At 41.9% G+C, this 23028-nt stretch overlaps 1 protein-coding gene across 1 annotated transcript; it reads right to left on the bottom strand.

Moving 5' to 3' along the window:
* Positions 1 to 3058: 3058 nt before the first annotated feature.
* Positions 3059 to 15485, bottom strand: lsm8 (LSM8 homolog, U6 small nuclear RNA associated). The gene is made up of 4 exons (XM_067999530.1): positions 15387 to 15485; positions 11013 to 11053; positions 4635 to 4762; positions 3059 to 3401 (listed from the first exon to the last, which is right to left on the bottom strand). The coding sequence occupies exons 1-4, from the start codon at positions 15415 to 15417 to the stop codon at positions 3311 to 3313; spliced, it is 291 nt and encodes a 96-aa protein (XP_067855631.1). The 5' UTR covers positions 15418 to 15485; the 3' UTR covers positions 3059 to 3310.
* Positions 15486 to 23028: the final 7543 nt, after the last annotated feature.

A 23028-nucleotide genomic window follows, 5' to 3' on the forward strand; every position in this document is an offset into this window, starting at 1 on the left:
CCCCCCCCCAGACCATGTGATCCCCTGGGAGAGGTGAAAAACCAGATAACCCAGGCCAATTTGGTGGTGGTGGGGGGGAAATCTGGGAAATTCCTCTCCAATCCCTTTGGCAATCAAAACCAGTCCAGGCGATCACTCTGGCCCTGATAATTCTATGCATTACATGACCTACCTTTTATAAGAGGTAATCTCTTCCCCCAGCCAGAAACAAGTCCAGCTCTCACTTGAAGGAATTCAGTGAATCGGCATCCACCGCATGAGCCAGCAGCCTAGTCCAGAGGTCCACTATTCTCTGGGAAAAAGAACCACCTCCTAACATCTAACCTAGATCTGGCCTTGTACAACTTAAAATTGTGACCCCTGGTCCTCCGATTGGAACAAACTGTCAGCTGGAACACAATCTATTCCTTTCATCATCTTATAAACCTGTCAGATCACCCCTATGTCTCTGCTTCTCTAAAGTATAGCCTATCTTGATAATAAAGATGCTTTTAAGCTGGGAACTATTCTAGCGACCCTCCTCTGTACCCTTTCCACTGCCTCAATGTCACCCACCATGTGAAGAGACCAAAACTGGACACAGTATTGCAAATGAGGCCTGCCCAAGGTCTTGTACAAGGACAAAATAGTATGTTTTGTCTTAGGGTGCATTTATAGGAGAATTGACTAACACCCTATTTGCTCTAGCTATCACTTCACAGCATTGCTCATGAACCTTTAGGGATCTGTGCACCAGAATGCCCAGATCTCTTTTGTTCTCCCCCTGCTTTAATGCTTTTCCCTGAAGGGTGTTGGTATGTTGAGCATTTGTCCTGCCCTCATGCATAACACTGCACTCCTCCAAATTAAACATCATTTGCCAGTTATGAGTCCAGTCCCCCAACACATCAAGATCTGCCTGAAACAGTCGAGCATCGTCTACAGTCTTGACACTCGCACAGATCTTGGTATCATCTGCAAATTTTCAGATCGTACCCCCAACACCTACATCTAAGTTATTAATAAAAATAGTAAAGAGCAGCAGTCCCAACACTGATCCCGTACGGGCCCTGTGGGGGGGATGTGTCAGGGTTGGGAATACTAACCTGGTTCCATGAAATTGCATCCTTTCTATATTATGGATCAGAGCATGGAATTGGACAAGAGATTGTTAAAAATTCAATGCTTTTTACATCCACCCCCTTTGAACCGGACACTAAAATTCACAACGTTCACCTGACGAAGGGGGAAGCCTCCGAAAGCTTGTGAATTTAAAATAAAATTGCTGGACTATAACTTGGTGTTGTAAAATTGTTTACAACTAAAAAAAAAGGCAGCATTACTCAGCTGATGTCACCTGCCAGAATTCCTGCCTCTGGTGCCCCCATGAACTGATGCTTACATGAAGCACGTGCCTGAAGTGGACCCACCAACTTTGGATAAGCTGGTTTCCTAATAGCAGCTAGTCATAAAGCAGCCCTGTCAAAAGGGGGTTAACTCTTCTAAAGGTATTTTGTCCGCACCTGCCAGCATTTAGGCCCAGAGGCTGGCAAACGCCACAATTTCTTGCTTACCCCCCAAAGGCCGCCCCAGCTATGCCCATACACACACCTCCCCACTTTATTTCCATCCCCTGGGAATTCCAACAGGGTGAGTTGTGTATGAGTCCAGCACAGAGGAAGTCTCATTCCATTATTGTTACAATGGTGGAACAACATTGTGGATTTTGTGTTCAGCTAATGAAAGAAGAAATTATACTTTGTAAACTACATTAAAACTAGAAGTTACATTGAGTGTTCAATTCAGGAGGTTCACAAAGTAGACACCAGGCATGCACCCCCAGGATTACCAAACTAATAGTTTAACGACCTAATCAGAACTGTGGCCCCAAACTTCTCAGCAACTCTTACTTTTCTGTTCTGAACATCAAGTTTTATAATCTAGGGATTATAAAGCAGTATCTCACTGGGTATTTAAAGTATTGGTTCTTTTTCTCAAGATTTTAAAGTTGGCCTTTTTCAGAGGTTGTTGGATCTTTAAAGATCATGAAAAGACTTTCACATTTAGTTCTGCAGACTCCCTGCCACACTTTCAGACCTTCCCATCACTACTGCAAGAAAGTTTACCACCTTCTTGGGCGATCTTAGCCCACCCTCCTTTGCCACTTCTTCCTGAATTTCAACTTGCCAAATTATCCTAGCATCCACAGCCTTTTGCGGGGGGGGGGGGGGGGGAAGAAAGAGGGTTCCAAATGTTTTACTACCCTTTGTGTGAAAAAGAACCTCATCGTCTGATACTGAGTTCAGCACATTGATTGCCACAGTAAATGCAAGTTCTCTCTTTCTGTTTGCAATCCAACTCCATAACTAGATCCTTTCCCCAGGCCTCAAACAATACATCACATCTTCCCACTGCAAATTCAAAAACATATATACTACCACTATAAAATGAGTTCCTGTACCACCTGACAAGGATTTTTTGTTACCAGTTTGACACGTTTTAGCACCAATTATATTCAAAATATTTTACAGAAATTTTAAGGAATTATCCAAAAAATATCAAATCACAGCTTTTCAAAAAGGAGCAGAATTCACTTGATGTAGATTGATTATGCTCGTATTAAAATGGGATCATTTTGGAAGCAATACCATTTCACAGGGACATGAGATCAAAGTAGAAGCTCAGACATTCGTGCATACAGTTTCTGAAGATCTAGGTATTTGAATTTCAGATTTTTGTGGGGGGAGGAAATAAGTAAGCAGCAAATGAACTTTTGAGAGTAAGATGATTTCAAAAGATGTTCAATAAGCAAACCAAAGGATATGCCTCGGTCTATTTCTGAAACAGATGTTACAGAAATATGTACAGCATTAAGTTGCTAGCCTGTGCAAAGAATTACATGTTACTGACCAGTTCGTAATTCTGGGAACTGGGTTCTGGTTGTAAGCATTTATTCCTTTGCAAAAAATAATAAAACTAGCTATTTTTAAGTCATTTTAATATTTTAATTACCGCTGCTCAAATACATTTTTGGAGCGGGAAAGTGTAAAACTTGCATATATAATTAAGCAATCCTGCATTTAGTTTAATATTGCATTTTAAGTTTATTTTCCATTGGTCAGCAAGAACTCGATACAATCAAGTTTTAAGAAATATTTATGTAAATATTCAAAACTACAAAGACATAAAAATATTCAGATAGGAAATCATTTTTCTTCCTTCAAAGACAGCACACTGCCTACAGGATTATGCACTGTTGTGAAAGCATCTGTTCTCCATTCTCCTCAATGCCAGCCATGCATTCACAAAGTCCTTACGTCTTGCATCGCTTTCAGTGTACCACAGAATTTAAAGGTTCAGCTCGGATGTTTCCCAAATCCAAAGCAGAATCTGTTTCTTCATCTATTTCACCAATCACTGCCCTGTAATACGAGAGGTCAGTAGTGATTATGCATTCAATCTTAATTTTTACATTAAAGTGACATTAGCTAAAGCATTTCACTTCAACTCATCCAGCAAGTATTAGAAAAATGGCTTTCCAGTATAATTTAAGAGTAGATTCTCATGTATTGTTTACTAGAACCAAAGAAGCAGAGATTAACTCAAGGTAAAGCTGCTTTGTCCCATAATTTATGGTCATTAGGTGTTTTAACAGTTCATTTTATACATACAAAACCCATGGTAATAATTGCTCAAAGCAATTTCTAGATTTGTTCCCAAAGGGTTTTATACTGTGATTACTGGTCAGCATCAGTTCAGAAGCTGAAAAGTACTTCTGTCATTTATACTTAATTACTACATTTCCCTACCAGTCAAGTTAAATTTGTATCTCTTCTGATTAAAATTATAGAAAGCAATATAAAGGCTAATACACCAAAAGGCATGATAAATATTGTATAATTCATGGACTATAGCTCTGAAATTACCAATTTTTTTTAATGTGTCTAAACTGGCACCATCAGGCTGCCAGAGATGTCAAATGGTAAATTTTGCAAGGTGGAGCCTCAGCACCTGTCAGAAAATCGTGGGCACACTGCTCGCCCATTAATTTCCATGGTCAGGAAATGACAGACGTGCCAATAATTTTCCACTATGTGCCAGTCCCATGTAAGGCCTCAGAAAATGTACCCTTAAATAGTGTTCTTTGCTGCCTTGTATGTTGCTTTTAGGAGTTTTTGCAAACTGAGAAATATTGGGGCTCTATTTACAAAAAGATGCCTCTCCCATAACCACAAAACAAAAATAGCCTCCCAGTGATTCCCTAGTGGGTTCAATTGTGGCACAACACATGGGTACCCTAGACATGGCCCCTGAAATCAGTTTGAAACAGCTTAATGAACTAGATCCTGCTTTGACCCATTAGCCTGGCAACTTGCACCACAAAAGTGGAGTCTGCCTCTGGAGTATTGTTGAGGTTCTGCTGGTGCTGCTTACAGATCTCCAGCTAAAGGCATTGCCCTTGTGTCTGTACATCTCGTCATTACAATACTATGAATTCTATGTTCAAGGCAGGCATAAAGCTTATTTGGTTCAAATAAAGTTATCATTGATTCAAAGTCAACAAACAGTTGGTATATCAGGACTTTTACAGTAGCATAATTGTAATACAGTGCATCATTGGTAGAAGAATCAACATGTAATCTCCAAACACTTACACATTGTCTCCTCTCACTATGTACAAGCCAAGTACTACTTGTTCCACGCCTTGCTGTGAACTAAATACTCGCTCATGACTCTCGTCCAGGATTAGGTTGATGGTCTGGTCAAATCCCTTTAGGGTTCCCTGTGATAAGAAGCAACTGAAAGCTGTTCATAATTCCATACATGTAGTGCAACAGCTAAGCTCCTGGGGGTTGGTGTAGCTTTTTTTTCCCCCCTATTATCTGTTAATTTGGCAAAATTCTTAAGAATGTACACTGTGATTCTATTTTAATTAATTATATCCATCTGAAGCCCAGAACCCAAATGAAGTATGGCATTGGAAAAGACCTAAGTGAAAGAAATCTAGGGAGGAAACTGAATCTCTGATTTAGTGCACCTTGCAAAAGAACATAAACCATATTCTCACAGTTCCCTCTAAGACCACCTCATTGAGAAGTCTAGTATATAAGAACCATAAGGTTTCCACATAGACTCAACTGTAATACATTGCGTAACAGCCTTTCAGACCAAAAACATTCCAGATTCGATCTCCAGTCTGTGCTGCGTTAGCTGATATTAGCTGGAGCAATAGTAGAGGTTAAAGAACTAGCCTCATTCAGCACCCCATGTTAGGCCTGAATTCCCACTGTTAACTGCTCTCCAGTGATGGAAATCCCTGTGTGGTTGAGTAGGACGTAATTAGGTTCAAATATGATGCACTCTGACCAAACTGCCTGCCAAACTCAGTCTTGTTTCACACACGATTGTCAAAGTATCAAAGAGCACCCAGCACTGGTAAAATTATATCCAGGCAAGCAATGTTAAAACTACGAGGAGCAGGCAGAAAGTTAGATGTTCTTTTAAAAATGTAGCCTAAAACCCATATAGTTTACAGTATTTACTTAAATCAAGGGATGCAAAAGCATAACTGCTGCCCACAGACATGACCTTACCCTAGGATATTACAGTATTGAACTGTAGCCATGCCTTATTCCATCAAAGATTAATGAAAATTAGAGGTTGGGTTCAGTTAGTTCCTTAGCCAGATATTTTATTAATATATTTGAGGGGGGGGGGGAACAAATTGTACAAGTACAGGTCGTCAAAACTTCATGACAATTCCACAGAAACTTGGATTCTAATGCTAACTTAACCTTGTTCTTATTAGAACCACTTTACAGACCAAGATTACAAAGAATTACTTTTGCTTATTTCCATCTCAATTTTTTTCTGGAATATTTTATTTAGTGAATGCTGTTGGCACCATTTGGGGTACTGGTTTCAAAATGTTAACTTGATTGTTTATAATAATTTGATTTTAAAAAAATAGAATCCAGATATCAATATCTCAAGTAGTTCAGATACATAAAGATATCAATAGAAAATTAAATGGTGGCTGAAAAATCACCAATAATCTAGCAATGAAAATAAAACTGGTATTCCAATCTTTTTCATAAACTAACTCCTAGGGTGAGGTTGAGGCATAACCCTGTCCTATAAAAGCATTTTCCAGGTATTATCAAGATTTTCTGAGACATAGGCTTGAAAGTCAGATACGCCCACCTTTAAGCGCACGAGGATGCAGGTATTGGTCTGAATGGATTGGCCCAAAGCGCACCAAATATTGGGCCTCAGCCTCATTACCATTGAGCAGACACCTAATAGGTGATGACACGCAGCTTGCTGGCGAAGAGGAATGGAACATTGGGCCATTGCAACACCAGAAGTGGTCATCAGCTAAGTGTTTAAAGGGGAACGATCGGGGTGGGGGGGGGGGGGGGGAAGAGAGGGGAAGAGACAGAGACCAAGATCGGGAGGGGCAGAATCTGGTTTCAGAGGATTAGAAACCATACGAGTGGTATCAGCAGCCCCAAAAATTATTTTAAATTATTTTCATGACATAAAGGGATATTGTCTGTAAGCAATAGGGATTACAATAAGGACATTAACCTTTAGCCACTATTGTGGTAATCTTGTTTCACTAGGTTATGGATTAATATAAATTAATGAACTCGATTTCAAATAACTACCCAATATAACCCCAAATTTAATTCAATGCCAAATCAATTCACCTCTACAATTTCCAGAATGCTCTGGAACCATTCTATCAAAGGAGGACGGTGATAAATGAAGGCAAGTAATATCTCATTTTTTAATCAGCCATATGGGCAACAAATTAAGGCAAAGACCAATTTTTTAAATGCCCAGGAATACATTAAGCTAAGAAAAACAAAATACATCCTCTTCTGCCAGTCAGAACTGCGTGGTATTCACTAAGTGGCTCTCATCAGTGCTTAGTTATCTGATGGTATCTCATAGCTTGCTTCTTCTACAAACATAGAATTTTACAGCATAGGACGACATTTAGCCTAGCATTTATTGCCCATCCCTAGTTGCCCTTGAGGTGGTGGTGGTGAGCCGCCTTCTTCAACCACTGCAGTCCATATGGTGATGGTGCTCCCATAATACTGTTAGGTAGGGAGTTCTGGGATTTTGACCCAGTGACAACAAATTAACGGTGATATCCATCCAAGTTGGGATGGTGTGTGACTTGAAGGGGAAATTGGAGGTGATGGTATTCCTCTGCACCTGTCGCCCTTGTCCTTCTAAGTAGTGGAGGTCACAGGCTTGGGAGGTGCTGCCAAAGAAGCCTTGGCAAGATGCTATAGTGCATCCTGTAGGTAGTACATACTGTAGCTAAGATATGCCGATGGTGGATGGCAGGTATATTTAAGCCAGTGGATTGGGTGCTAATCAAGCAGTATAGGCTGGCAGGGTGGCATTGGGCAAAGCAACCAGAACTATTCTAAGTGCTCTCTCCCCACCCCACCACCCACTCACACACCCCTGTAGGAAGACACCAATAATAAAGAAAGGACAGGCCATCCAAATTAAAAATGCTCAGTAGCAAGTATAAATTAAAATTTGTTAATTTTTACCAAACAAGCAACAGGGGAGGGGAGAATCTTCTGCATTTGTTACTGCTGCACAGGCTCCACTTCCTCACCTCATCTTCCACTAGGATACAGCCTAGAAGAACATTTTGCCAATTAGCATGGGTCAGCATCACTAGTGGAAGGCTATGTAATCAGCAATAGTACAAACCTGGAGTGGAGAGTGCTGTACAGTGCAGTGGCCTCAAACCAGTACATTAGCCACTTTACAAATGTCCTGGCTGCAAGTCCATTCAGGGACAAGGATGAAAATGTTCCATATTTACAAATGGTACCAGATTCACATGCAGTATCAGAGGTTGCACTACTTGAACAAGCTGCTCCTCAAATTCTTTTCCCTCACAGGTGCAGGGCAAACAGGTCGTAAAACTTCCTGGTGTGCAAGCTCCTGGGGTCTGGTGAAATCTGCCATGCACAGGTCCACAATGTAAAAAGAGCACCAGGGAGCATCTCTCCAACTGCTTGGCCAAGTTTCAATCTGAAGTACAAAGCTCGGTGGCCATGGAATCCACTCAAAGTGGGGACTGAACATCCAGGGGTATTCAATATTTAGGAAGGACAGGCAAAAAGGGAAAGGAGGTGGGGTAGCATTGCGAGTAAAGGAGGAAATCAATGCAGTAGTGAGGAAGGATACTGGCTCGGAAAATCATGATGTGGAATCTGTATGGGTGGAGCTAAGAAACACCAAGGGGCAGAAAACGTTGGTGGGGGTTGTCTATAGGCCCCCAAACAGTGGTGGAGATGTAGGGGTGAGCATTAAACAGGAAATTAGAGACACATGCAAGAAGGGTACAACTATAATCATGGGTGAGTTTAATTTACATATAGATTGGTCAAACCAAATTAGCAATAATACTGTGGGGGAGGAATTCCTGGAGTGTGTACGTGATGGATTTCTAGACCAATACGTTGAGGAACCAACTAGAGAACAGGCGATCCTAGACTGGGTATTGTGCAATGAGAAAGGATTAATTAACAATCTTGTTGTGCGGGGACCCTTAGGGAAGAGCGACCATAACATGATAGAATTCCTCATTAAGATGGAGAGTGAAGTAGTTGAATCCGAAACTAGGGTCCTGAATCTAAATGAAGGAAATTATGAAAGTATGAGGTGCGAGTTGGCTAGGATAGATTGGGGATCTTTACTAAAAGGGATGATGGTGGATAGGCAATGGCTAATATTTAAAGAACGTGTGCAGGAATTACAACAATTATTCAGTCCTGTCTGGTGCAAAAATAAAACAGGAAAGGTGGCTCAACCGTGGCTTACAAAGGAAATTAGGGATAGTATTAGATCCAAAGAGGCGACATATAAAATTGCCAGAAAAAGCAGCAAGCCTGAGGATTGGAAGCAGTTCAGAATTCAGCAAAGGAGGACAAAGAGATTGATTAAGAGGGGAAAAATAGAGTACGAGAGTAAACTAGCAGGGAACATAAAAACTGACTGTAAAAGCTTCTATAAATATGTCAAGAGAAAAAGATTAGTGAAGACAAATGTTAGGTCCCTTACAGTCAGAAATGGGGGAAATTATAATGGGGAACAAAGAAATGGCAGAACAATTAAACACATACTTTGGTTCTGTCTTCACAAAGGAGGACCCAAATAACCTGCCAGAAATGTTAGGGAACCAAGGGTCTAGTGAGAGGGAGGAACTGAAGGAAATCAGTATTAGTAAAAATAGTGCTAGGGAAATTAATGGGGCTAAAGGCTGACAAATCCCCAGGGCCTGATAATCTACATCCCAGAGTACTAAAGGAAGTGGCCCTGGAAATAGTGGATGCATTGGTGGTCATCTTCCAAAATTCTATAGACTCTGGAACAGTTCCTACAGATTGGAGGGTGGCAAATGTAACCCCACTATTTAAAAAAGGAGGGAGAGAAAAAAAAACAGGGAATTACAGACCAGTTAGCCTAACATCAGTAGTGGGGAAAATGCTAGAGTCTATTATAAAGGATGTGATAACAGAACACTTGGAAGGCATTAATGGGATTGGACAAAGTCAGCATGGGTTTATGAAAGGGAAACCATGCTTAACAAATCTACTGGAGTTTTTTGAAGAGGTAACTAGTAGAATAGATAGGAGAGAACCAGTGGATGTGGTGTATTTGGATTTTCAGAAGGCTTTTGATAAGGTCCCACACAAGAGTGGGACCTTATCACACCTTATCAGGTGTGCAAAATTAAAGCACAAGGGATTGGGGAGAATATACTGGCATGGATTGAGAACTGGTTGACAGACAGGAAACAGAGAGTAGGAATAAACGGGTCTTTTTCCGGGTGGCACGCAGTGACTAGTGGGGTACCGCAGGGATCAGTGCTTGGGCCCCAGCTATTCACAATATATATCAATGATTTGGATGAGGGAACAGAATGTAACATTTCCAAGTTTGCAGACGACACAAAGCTGGGGTGGAATGTGAGCTGTGAGGAGGATGCAAAGAGGCTCCAATGTGATTTAGACAAGTTGGGTGAGTGGGCAAGAACATGGCAGATGCAGTATAACGTGGATAAATGTGAGGTTATCCACTTTGGTTGTAAAAACAGAAAGACAGATTATTATCTGAATGGTGATAGATTGGGAAACGGGGAGGTGCAAGGAGACCTGGGTGTCCTTGTACACCAGTCGCTGAAAGCAAGCATTCAGGTGCAGCAAGCAGTTAGGAAGGCGAATGGTATGTCGGCGTTCATTGCAAGAGGATTTGAGTACAGGAACAGGGATGTCTTACTGCAGTTGTACAGAGCCTTGGTGAGACCACATCTGGAGTATTGTGTGCAGTTTTGGTCTCCTTATCTGAGGAAGGATGTCCTTGCCATGGAGGGAGTGCAATGAAGGTTTACCAGACTGATTCCTGGGACGGCAGGACTGACGTATGAGGAGAGATTGGGTCGACTATGCCTATATTCACTAGAGTTTAGAAGAATGAGAAACATATAAAATTCTAACAGGACTAAACAGACCAGATGCAGGGAGGATGTTCCCGATGGCTGGGGAGTCCAGAACCAGGGGTCACAGTCTCAGGATATGGGGTATGCCATTTAGAACAGAGATGAGGAGAAATTTCTTCACTCAGAGGGTGGTGAACCTGTGGAATTCTCTACCACAGAAGGCAGTGGAGGCCAAGTCATTAGATGTATTCAAGAAGGAGATAGATATATTTCTTTACGCTAAAGGGATCAAGGGATATGGGGAAAAAGCGGGAACAGGGTACTGAGTTAGACGATCAGCCGTGATCATTTTGAATGGCAGAGCAGGCCCGAAGGGCCGAATGGCCTACTCTTGCTCCTATTTTCTATGTTTCTAAAGTCTTCCATACAAACTGTGGTTGTTAGCCTAGATTTTTTTTTTCCAGTGGAATCCTATGACTGAGTCACCCAGATATCAATAACCTAGTTTTATACTTCATTAGTAAGATATACAAAATGAAGGTTAACTCACCACAATCATTCTTCCATCTGCTGTGACCACTGCAACAGTACCTGAAGACTCAGTTAAGATAATATATTGATTTTTGCCTCTCCTCTTTAGTCAACAAGAGTACACCAACGATATCCATACGCATGGGTCAATTTCCATTTTTTGCTGACAACACCCAGCTCTACCTCCATCCTCAACTCCACAACTACCTCAAATGTTCTCACATTGCCTGACATCAATCATATATAAGCCAGAACTTTTTCCAATTGAATAGTAGGAAGACTGATGACATTTTATTTGCCTCCTACCAAAAACTCCATGTTTTACCACCACCTTCCTTCCCCTCTCCCATCACCCCAGTGCTAATCGACCTTCAGTGGCTTACTATCCAACACATCTAATCCAAAATCTTTGTCCTCATTTACAAGTACATGGCCTCCCCACTCTATCTACGCAACCGCCTCCAGTCCTACAACCTTCCCACGTTGGCCTCCAGTGCACCTCCCCCAGATCCACCATCTCTCTCCTACTCTCAAACTCCATCTGCCTTACTATTTCTCCCCCATCTTTAAAACTCTCAAACCTATCTTTTTAACTACACTTTTCTTCATCTCTATTTCTTCCACTATTGTTTTAAGTCCTCTGTCAAATGCATTGGGGCATTTTCTACATTAAAGCTGCTAGACAACTGCAAGTTGTTATTGTTGAGTGGCTCCTTATACTTTGTGATATCAACACAAAATAGGAATCGAATGCAGATGCTCCCTGGTCTCTCTATTACTCAGAAACCAATCAATAAACCTATTGAGGCTACCCTATCTATGTGTACATTCTTGACAGATCATCTCCATCTACTCACCATATCCCTCAATTATTCTAACATCTGTCACCACGAGAAAGAGTAAACCAGACAAAATACTGAACTGAAAATATTGAAGCAGAAAATGCAGAAGGCTGCACTGGATCTCCTTATGGAGAGTCACTGAAAATATAAAAAGACCAAATTGAGCCAATTTCTAACTGATGTACAGATAGAAGATAAATGCTAGTAAATTATATCAATTGTATATAAGGAACATAGGATCAGGGAGTAGGCAATTCAGTCCCTCCAGCCTGTACCACCATTCTATTGGCTGATCTGTAATAACCATGAGAACAGCAGTTTTGAATACAAAATTAGTTATTCAATGTACAAGACCTGCTTTGAGACCAGCTAAAATATCCTTATAATTGATTGGTAGAAAATATTCTGAACCGTGTCATTTCGACTGCTAGTGTTTCCGCCTGGTAGTGAAATAGAGCAGTAACATTACAATACTAAAACACCACACTCCTTTAGTACTGCCACTATAATACTGATACACCACTGCAATAAGAAAACCCCACTACAATACAGAAACATCACCACTATAATACATGGAATGTCATCACTGCAGTACAGCATCACTACTACGATACTGAAATGCTGCAATACTGAACAAAACTCTACACTTTGTCTCAATAGAATCATAGAATCATAGAAGTTACAACATGGAAACAGGCCCTTCGGCCCAACATGTCCATGTCGCCCAGTTTATACCACTAAGCTAGTCCCAATTGCCTGCACTTGGCCCATATCCCTCTATACCCATCTTACCCATGTAACTGTCCAAATGCTTTTTAAAAGACAAAATTGTACCCGCCTCTACTACTGCCTCTGGCAGCTCGTTCCAGACACTCACCACCCTTTGAGTGAAAAAATTGCCCCTCTGGACCCTTTTGTATCTCTCCCCTCTCACCTTAAATCTATGCCCCCTCGTTATAGACTCCCCTACCTTTGGGAAAAGATTTTGACTATCGACCTTATCTATGCCCCTCATTATTTTATAGACTTCTATAAGATCACCCCTTAACCTCCTACTCTCCAGGGAAAAAAGTCCCAGTCTGTCTAACCTCTCCCTGTAAGTCAAACCATCAAGTCCCGGTAGCATCCTAGTAAATCTTTTCTGCACTCTTTCTAGTTTAATAATATCCTTTCTATAATAGGGTGACCAGAACTGTACACAGGACTCCAAGTGTGGCCTCACCAATGCCCTGTACAACTTCAACAAGACATCCCAACTCCTGCATTCAATGTTCTGACCAATGAAACCAAGCATGCCGAATGCCTTCTTCACCACCCTATCCACCTGTGACTCCACTTTCAAGGAGCTATGAATCTGTACTCCCAGATCTCTTTGTTCTATAACTCTCCCCAACGCCCTACCATTAACGGAGTAGGTCCTGGCCCAATTCGATCTACCAAAATGCATCACCTCACATTTATCTAAATTAAACTCCATCTGCCATTCATCGGCCCACTGGCCCAATTGATCAAGATCCCGTTGCAATCCCAGATAACCTTCTTCACTGTCCACAATGCCACCAATCTTGGTGTCATCTGCAAACTTACTAACCATGCCTCCTAAATTCTCATCCAAATCATTAATATAAATAACAAATAACAGCGGACCCAGCACCGATCCCTGAGGCACACCGCTGGACACAGGCATCCAGTTTGAAAAACAACCCTCTACAACCACCCTCTGTCTTCTGTCGTCAAGCCAATTTTGTATCCAATTGGCTACCTCACCTTGGATCCCATGAGATTTAACCTTATGTAACAACCTACCATGCGGTACCTTGTCAAATGCTTTGCTGAAGTCCATGTAGACCACGTCTACTGCACAGCCCTCATCTATCTTCTTGGTTACCCCTTCAAAAAACTCAATTAAATTCGTGAGACATGATTTTCCTCTCACAAAACCATGCTGACTGTTCCTAATTAGTCCCTGCCTCTCCAAATGCCTGTAGATCCTGTCCCTCAGAATACCCTCTAACAACTTACCCACTACAGATGTCAGGCTCACTGGTCTGTAGTTCCCAGGCTTTTCCCTGCCGCCCTTCTTAAACAAAGGCACAACATTTGCTACCCTCCAATCTTCAGGCACCTCACCTGTAGCGGTGGATGATTCAAATATCTCTGCTAGGGGACCCGCAATTTCCTCCCTAACCTCCCATAACGTCCTGGGATACATTTCATCAGGTCCCGGAGATTTATCTACCTTGATGCGCGTTAAGACTTCCAGCACCTCCCTCTCTGTAATATGTACACTCCTCAAGACATCACTATTTATTTCCCCAAGTTCCCTAACATCCATGCCTTTCTCAACCGTAAATACCGATGTGAAATATTCATTCAGGATCTCACCCATCTCTTGTGGTTCCGCACATAGATGACCTTGTTGATCATTAAGAGGCCCTACTCTCTCCCTAGTTACCCTTTTGCCCTTTATGTATTTGTAGAAGCTCTTTGGATTCACCTTTGCCTGATCTGCCAAAGCAATCTCATATCCCCTTTTTGCCCTCCTGATTTCTCTCTTAACTCTACTCCGGCAATCTCTATACTCTTCAAGGGATCCACTTGATCCCAGCTGCCTATGCATGTCATATGCCTCCTTCTTCTTTTTGACTAGTGCCTCAATCTCCCGAGTCATCCAAGGTTCCCTACTTCTACCAGCCTTGCCCTTCACTTTATAAGGAATGTGCTTACCCTGAACCCTGGTTAACACACTTTTGAAAGCCTCCCACTTACCAGACGTCCCTTTGCCTGCCAACAGACTCCCCCAATCAACTTCTGAAAGTTCCTGTCTAATACCATCAAAATTGGCCTTTCCCCAATTTAGAATTTTAACTTTTGGGCCAGACCTATCCTTCTCCATAGCTATCTTAAAACTAATGGAATTATGATCACTTGTCCCAAAGTGATCCCTCACTAACACTTCTGTCACCTGCCCTTCCTTATTTCCCAAGAGGAGTTCATAATATTATGTTCAATACTTGAACATAATATTATGAACTCATGTCAGTTTACATGGAAAAGAAATATTCAACTCTAATAATGTTTCTAAGACAATCTTGTATTTAAACAGCACTTTTTGGTAAAACTGTTCACATAAATTTGAAGTTTCAATTCCCATTTACACACCAAAAGGAACCCTAAATGGTAATAAAGGATGCTTTTGTAAAGTTATGGACATAACTCCAAGAATCATTGATGATTAGGGCCACTCGTGTTATGTCAAATGGAACTATTTAATGTACTACATAAAACATCACCCCCACACCCAATGAGTGCTGCAGTGAACAGTAACCGCGACCTGAACACACTCTCCCGGGACTCAAACCACCGCAGTCAAGCAATGGAAGAATCGCTCCCTACAGGAGGCCAGGAGATCGCCGTCTGAAGCCCCGCCAGCAGGTCCCTCACCCCCGCCAGGCCCGGGTGTAGGTCCCTCACCCACGCCAGGCCCCCGGCCTGAGCGTGACCCGGTAACCCGAGCCCCGGTGCGGTGCCGAGCCCTCCCCGAAGGATACGGTTGATGTAGTTCTCTAACGCAGACGTCATGCTGATGCCGAGCGGCGGCTCAGACAACGAATTCCCGCTCGCAAATAGGCGCCGCCAGGGCTGATGGGAAAAAAAAGTCCCGAGCAGCTGAAAACCGAGCCAACTACCAGCCAGGCGTGGTTAATAGAATATCGATACCACCAGCAGCAGCAGCAGCATCAGAACCAGCACAATTATTATCCTAATGGCGAGAGACTGGAAAGTACTGCAGTACAAAGGGATCTGGGGGTCCTAGTGCAAGAAAATCAAAAAGTTAGTATGCAGGTACAACAGGTGATCAAGAAGGCCAACGGAATGTTGGCTTTTATTGCTAGGGGGATAGAATATAAAAACAGGGAGGTATTGCTGCAGTTTTATAAGGTATTGGTGAGACCGCACCTGGAATACTGCATACAGTTTCGGTCTCCGTACGTAAGAAAAGACATACTTGCTCTCGAGGCAGTACAAAGAAGGTTCACTCGGTTAATCCCGGGGATGAGGGGGCGGACATATGAGGAGAGGTTGAGTAGATTGGGACTCTACTCATTGGAGTTCAGAAGAATGAGAGGCGATCTTATTGAAACATAAGCTTGTGAAGGGGCTTGATCGGGTGGATGCGGTAAGGATGTTCCCAAGGATGGGTGAAACTAGAACTAGGGGGCATAATCTTAGAATAAGGGGCTGCTCTTTCAAAACTGAGATGAGGAGAAACTTCTTCACTCAGAGGGTAGTGGGTCTGTGGAATTTGCTGCCCCAGGAAGCTGTGGAAGCTACATCATTGAATAAATTTAAAACAGAAATAGACAGTTTCCTAGAAGTAAAGGGAATTAGGGGTTATGGGGAGCGGGCAGGAAATTGGACATGAATTTAAATTTGAGGTTAGGATCAGATCAACCATGATCTTATTGAATGGCGGAGCAGGCTCGAGAGGCCGATTGGCCTACTCCTGCTCCTATTTCTTATGTTCTTATGAGCAGCCCAGCAAAACCAGCACAATGGGCTGGAGCAGCCTAGCAGAACCGCAGTGGGCTGGAGCAGCCCAGCAGAACCACAGTGGGCTAGAGAAGAACCAGCACAGTGGGCTGGAGCAGCCCAGCAGAACCACAGTGGGCTGGAGCAGCCCAGCAGAACCACAGTGGGTGGAGCAGAACCAGCACAAATGGCTGGAGTAGCCCAGCAGAACCAGCACAATGGGCTGGAGCAGAACCAGCACAATGGGCTAGAGCAGCCCAGCAGCAGGGCCATCATCTCATCTCATCTCATCTCATCTAACCGCTGCACTTGGGAGACTACTAGATGGCTGATGACACTACCACCAATGGTGGGGTGAAGGAAGTGGGAGATGCACAAGAGACCAGCGTTGGAAGAATGCATAGTTCTTGGAGGGTTGTAGGGATGGAGGAGGTTGCAGAGTTAAGGAGGGGCGAGGTCATGGAGGGATTTGAACATGAGGATGAGACTTTTAAAATCGAGGTGTTAGTGAACTGGGAGACAATGCAAGCACAGGGGTGATAGGTGAATGGGACTTGGTCCGACTTATACAGGCAGCAGAGTTTTGATTATGGAGGTTGGAAGATGGGAGGCCAGACAGAAAAGCATTGGAATAGTCGGAAGATAACAAAAGCATCGAGGGTATGGGGTCGGAAGCTCAGCTCGGGGTCACCAAGGTTGTGAACAGTCTGCTTCAGCCTGAGAGGGGGATGGAATCGGTGGCTAAGGAACAGAGTTTGTGGCAGGGGCCGTAGACCACGGCTTTGTTCTTCCAATGTTTAACTGGAGGACATTTTGGCTCAATCCAGGACTGAATGTGGGACAAGCAGTCTGACAACACAGAGGCAGTGGAGGGGTTGATAGAGGTGGTGGTGAGGTAGAGCTGGGTGTCATCAGCATACAAATGGAACCTGACCTATTTTCGGATCATGCCGGGTAGATGAGAGGGGGCCAAGAATGGATCCTTGGGGGACTCCAGAGGTAACGGTGCGGCGACAGAAACCAGGGGGGTGATTTTAAACCCCAAGAACGGGTAGGATGGGGCGGGTGAAAGTTGAAAATAATTTTTTTTGGGTCACAACCGCAAAATTTTCAGACTTTGCTTTCCCAGTGGCAAGCTTGTACTTTTACGCACCGACGTTAAACCCAGAAATAAAGACGGGTTGTGGTCGCGACCCAAAAAACAACTATTTTCAACTCCCATCCGCCACCAACCCACCCGTTCTTAGGGTTTAAAATCACCCCCCAGAGTAGGTTGGAAACCAGCAGAAACAGATCAGAACTAGCTCAGCTTAAAGTGAAAAATTCCCAACAGGGGATCAGAAAACTGAGGACGTAGCAGCAGGCCAGATACTATAATCGAAATGACCCTGACTCCGTAGAAAACGGCGGCAAAGTTGAAGGTCACTATAAGGTCCAGAGCAGCGGAAAAATGGACCGGCCCAGCAGATGTGGACTTCTGACCAGGACCCACACAACAGCAGAATAAAGCTGAGAAACCAGCAGAGCACTGAAGTACAGTTAGTTCAGCAGGTAACAGCAACAGGTGGGGGATGGGCTGTAGGCTAGAAAAAATTACCTTAAAACTTGAAGCGACTGAGTAGCAGAGTGGAGTCACAGCAGTCGACTCTCACACTGTAGTGCAGTAGATCAGCATAGGCCTGGAGTTGGGAAGTCAAATTTGTGCAAGTTCCAGCAGTTGAAAGGACACAGTGAAAACAAAGAACAAGCAGGGTCGGGAGATGAGCTGTGAGCTCTGCGCAGATAACTTTAAACTTGCAGATTAAACTTCTGGTTTGGGCTAAAATGCAACCACTAATGGAGCCTGGGGAACTTAAACAGTAAAAGAGAGGAGATTGAGGGAGAAAGGGCAATGGATGGCAACAGATGATCAAGGATGGTATTGCAGAGCAAAGGAACTCAGTAAGGAGATGCCAGCCCAGAAGCCATCTTGCCTACATTGGAATGCTTTGTCACCTCCTTTATTGCAGCTTGAGCTCCCAATTTTTCAAGAGGATAGTTTTCTCCCCCATTTACTGCATCTCCCTCATAGGGACCTTCAGAGTTTCATCTCTGAATGAGGCAGTTTTGCTCACACTGCTACTCACAGCCATACCTTCTGACAGTGACTGTTGCCCCTGATAGAAAAAAAAGTCTTCCCTTTAAGGCCAAGCATCATTACTTTCAGTGCTGCTGGCAGCCAGTCAGTTTGCGGGTCGGACTCCCTACTCATTTTTTCACTCTGTATTTCTCTGTTTTTCCTTGTTCTTTTCAACCAGGTGATTTAATTCACCTCTGCAGCAGAAAGACTGGACAATGAAGTGTTGGATGGGTTATTGGTTATCACCTCACCAAGTTGGTAAATTACAGGATTGCCAAATTAGATCAAGATATGATGGAGTATAACAATGCCACTGAGATGACTTTTCTGTAAAAAGGAAAAAGACATTTGCCTTTCATCCAATTAGCTAAACTATGCAGCAACAATTCTGAGTTTACCATGTTGGGTAATCTTTGCTATTAGCCTCAATATCAAAATATGGTACAAAATACTCACAGTTTCTCATTATAATTTATTAGATAAATTTACAGTTAAAAAAATGACTCGCTAATGTCCTTCCAGGAAGTGAACCTACTACGCAAGCCAGTCTGATTTACATGTGTTAACTTTTAATATCCTTTGAAGTAGCCTAGCAAAGCTGCATTTATTGTCCAACCCTGGTTGCCTTGAGAAGGTGCTGGGCCTTAGTAATTGTATGTACAACTAAGTTGCAACAACACAATTGTGCAAACAATCATCAAGTCCCACCACCACCTTCTAGGAATGGACAATAAATGTGGCTTTGCCAGCTTCACCCACAACCTCAGAACAAATGAAAAAAATAAGTGTTCAGCAGTTAAATCACGGCATTAGTAATTCCACCACCAAGAATTCCAAATATGTTGCTGTTTCAACACACCAGTAAATGTCAGTCTCTCTGGCTGGCTCTCACAGTCTGTTCGCCTTTTTTAACACATGCAGCAGTAAATAACTCAATCTAACTGACTCTCTGCTCTGTTTTGGATAATTCAAAAAATGAAAGTTTATCAGCTTGATATGTTCCTATTGGTTTCACAAAGACACACTGTTAGTACTGGAAAAACAATTCAGTGAAATACTAAATGATTATCTTACACAAAGTCAGTGTATGCAGATAACTGAAAGGGAACTGAAACAATGACAAACTTTTGTATTGGAACATTGATTGAGATGTAAATTAATGCTACATAGGTATATTATTTTCTGTATGGAGCAGCTGATTATTTTTGATTTGTTTCAATCTAAAAAGTGCACATGGAATACCAGCAACAAAGTGCCACACATCATTTCTCCTCCCTGTAGAACATTAATATGGAATAAGAAAAGCTCATTCAGCCCATCAAACCTTCTCTTTCCACAGATTCCATTAAATATACTCCATCATGGATTCCGTTCCACTTATTCAATCTCCAAGGGAAAATACCTCTCTGACTCCTGATCATAATAAAGCAAAATTAGAATATCTCCACAGTTCAAGCCTGTCTGTTTCCTTCTCACACATGACGTATTCTTGGTAACAAGCACACAGAAACCATCATGTTCCATGAGGTATTTGGTTGTCTGTGCCTTTAGCAATATAACCTTTAATCTCAATCCTAACTAAATATTTATCCAGCTCCTTTTGAAGGAAATACTTGGAACAGCATTAACTATTCTAATGGGAATCTTTCACATATCCTTGAGAAAAAAGATTTTTTCTTATCTCTAGTCTCACTTGAACCAATCAATTTTGTACCCATGTTCTCTAGTTCTCCTTTCACAATCAGCTCTTGTATCCTGTATTGTTAATGTCTCTGATTTATTATTCATCTGATCAGAAAATCTTTTTTATATATTTTGACTTCCTGAAGCAATATAGCTTGACATAAGTTTAATCCATACCCTGCTGAATGAATAATTCCATGGTGTTTGCACAACAAATGCATGACAACTGCTTTGGGACCTACTGATTTACTAGACATATCTATTTATATCTGAAACCATGGCTAACAAATTTCTTCATGCTAATTACAGTTGAAAATAATGATTTCTAACTAACTGCACATACTTACTTTGTGGCCAGCGAGTTCAGGGCATTTTAATTAACTTTCAGAATTCCTCTGCTAAATATATTACACACTAATCGCCCTGTGCCTGGCATTAAATGTATCATCCTGCTTGTAGTGCTGTGTTGCCATAGATATGTCTCTTTCATCGTGAATCACTCAGTAGGAAGTTTTCATCCTTTAGCAAATCTTAAATCAGTCAGTTTTCCCCAAATGAATTTAAATAATTAGTTGAACATATATTTGAAACTGCATTATTAATTTTAAACAATCTAAGGACTATCAAAACATAACATTATAACAGAATGATTATGAATAGGTCTGCATACAGTTTATTCATTTTTTATTGGCCATGAGAGCAAAAAAATGGGTAAATATAATTTTAACGGTGGTATAGTTTGTCATATACATGATAGCATTGTTCTCTATAAATTTGACAGATGCAGTTCTAGTAAACAATGTATATATATATATACAGTGTTCATGTTAACATTATCAATATGTGTCTATATAAAAATATTGCATCCATCAGACTTCAGGGATCGTGCCTGTCTGTATGCAAATTTTTGTGCCACAATTGCACCTGTGCAACAAATTACAACTAAGCACATAGGGATCGTACCAGGCAGGAATAAAAGCCAAGAATCGTGAAGTTCAAAAAACTACAAGTTAAAAAGGAGCAGTCAGCAACAGCTAGCAATAAAAAAAGAATGTACACCAAGTTGCTGAGTCGGCAGCCATTTTGAACCCTTTATGAAACTGAGGGCCAACTACTGCAAAAAAAGTTTGTAACATAAACACATTAAAAGTTAAACAATTTCTCAGAAAATGATTAAACTTTTTTATGGAGTAGCATTTTATTTGTTTGAAATACTTGCAACAATGCTTTCTGCCAGAGGCCTGTACATATGTGAAAAGCCACAGCCTGGAATTAATAGGGATTGGCAGAACCATTACTTTCAGCTGAAAGATGACAAGATAATAAAATATAGATTGCCAATCCAAGGGCATCCAATCTAAAATGTATGTATATCAATGTACAGAATACAAGAAATAAAACTAGGGAACTAGACTCACTGATTTCAGTAGAAAATTATGATATAATAGCAATAACTGAAATATGGCTGTAGCTCAGTCAGGATTGGCAATGAAATATTCCTGGGACTAGAACTTTCAGGAGAGATAAGGGAGGTAAAAGGGACATTGGTAGTCGTACTAATTAGAGATAATGTCATAGTATTAGAACATTAAGATTTAAACAGAGAAGTGGTCCAAACAGAATCCCATTGGATTGAGCTGAGAAATAGCAAGGGATCAGTTGCATTTCTGGAAGTATATTATAGACTGCCGAATGGTGAAAAGGAAATTGAGGATGAAATTTGTAGAAAATTAGAGAGTTATGTATTAACAACAGATTTATAATTGTAGAAGACTTTAATTATCCAAAAATATACTGGGATAAGGAAAATGTTCGTGGTGAGAAAGGGGAGGATTTTTTGCAGTGTTATTCAGGACTGTTTTCTTAGTCAAAATGTTGCTGCCGTGTCAAGTATGGAAGCATTACTTGACACGGTTCTGGGTATTAAAGTAGAACAAGGAGGTGACCTTAAAGCAGAGAGATGTTTTAGCAACAGTGACTACAATGTAATTGGGTTCAGTGTTACAAAAAAAAGTAAAGGACAAGACTATTTGACTGGAAAAAGCACAACATAGTGAGAAAAAAATGAACTTCTCCCTAATTTAAATGTAAGAAAAAATTGGCCAGTAGAACTATAGATCAGCAATGGGAAATATTTAAACAGGAGATGGAAAAGGTACAAACCAAGTTTATGTCAGTAAGACAAAAAGAGTGTGTATAAATAAGGAAATTAGACCAAATTTGAAACCTAAAAAAGCTTTTAGCTTGCACGGACACAAACCGGCTTTTAAGCTACTTCACAGACTCCCAGGCTGCCTGTACCTTTTGCGGCCTGGATGAGTCTGTGTTCCATGTGTATATGGAATGTGAGAGGTTTCAGCCCCTGTTCCATTACTTGAAGGGGCTGCACCTCAATTTCTGGTTGCACTTCAGTCCCACGCTCCTGATCTTTGGCCACCCGGTGCAGGGAGAAGTAGGCAAGTTGGAGGACCTCCTCGTGGATTGCTCCTGGGCCCGGCCAAGGTGACCATCCACAGGTCCAGGTTAGATGTGGCCCGTGTGGGCATTGCTCCGGCTGCCTGCTTCTCTTCCACGGCTTTCTGTGTGCCCGGGTGGCTCTGGAGAAGAGTCCGCGGTGTCTGCCGGTACGCTTGAGGCCTTCCGCAACCGGTGGACACTGCAGGGACTGGAGTGCATAGTGGATTGGGACAACAATATTGTTGCTTAGTTTGATAAGTTTCCTTTCTCTTACGTAGGGTTTGGATGTTTGTTATTTGTGCCACCTCAAAAAAGGAGGCACTTGCTTTAGTTTTCTTTAATTTGGGTTGATGACACTGGGGCATCTCAGTGTCTTCTTTTATAAAAAAAACTTTTATCAC

This window comes from Heptranchias perlo, chromosome 18 (genome assembly GCF_035084215.1).
Source record: "Heptranchias perlo isolate sHepPer1 chromosome 18, sHepPer1.hap1, whole genome shotgun sequence".
NCBI classification, from domain to species: Eukaryota; Metazoa; Chordata; class Chondrichthyes; order Hexanchiformes; family Hexanchidae; genus Heptranchias; species Heptranchias perlo.

Coding starts and splice junctions, on each gene's coding strand:
- lsm8 (XM_067999530.1), bottom strand. CDS start 15,417: ATGACGTCTGCGTTAGAGAACTACATCAACC. Junction 11,054..15,386: donor GTTAGAGAACTACATCAACC/GTATCCTTCGGG, acceptor CTGAGTCTTCAG/GTACTGTTGCAGTGGTCACA. Junction 3,402..4,634: donor ATAGTGAGAGGAGACAATGT/GTAAGTGTTTGG, acceptor CTCGTATTACAG/GGCAGTGATTGGTGAAATAG.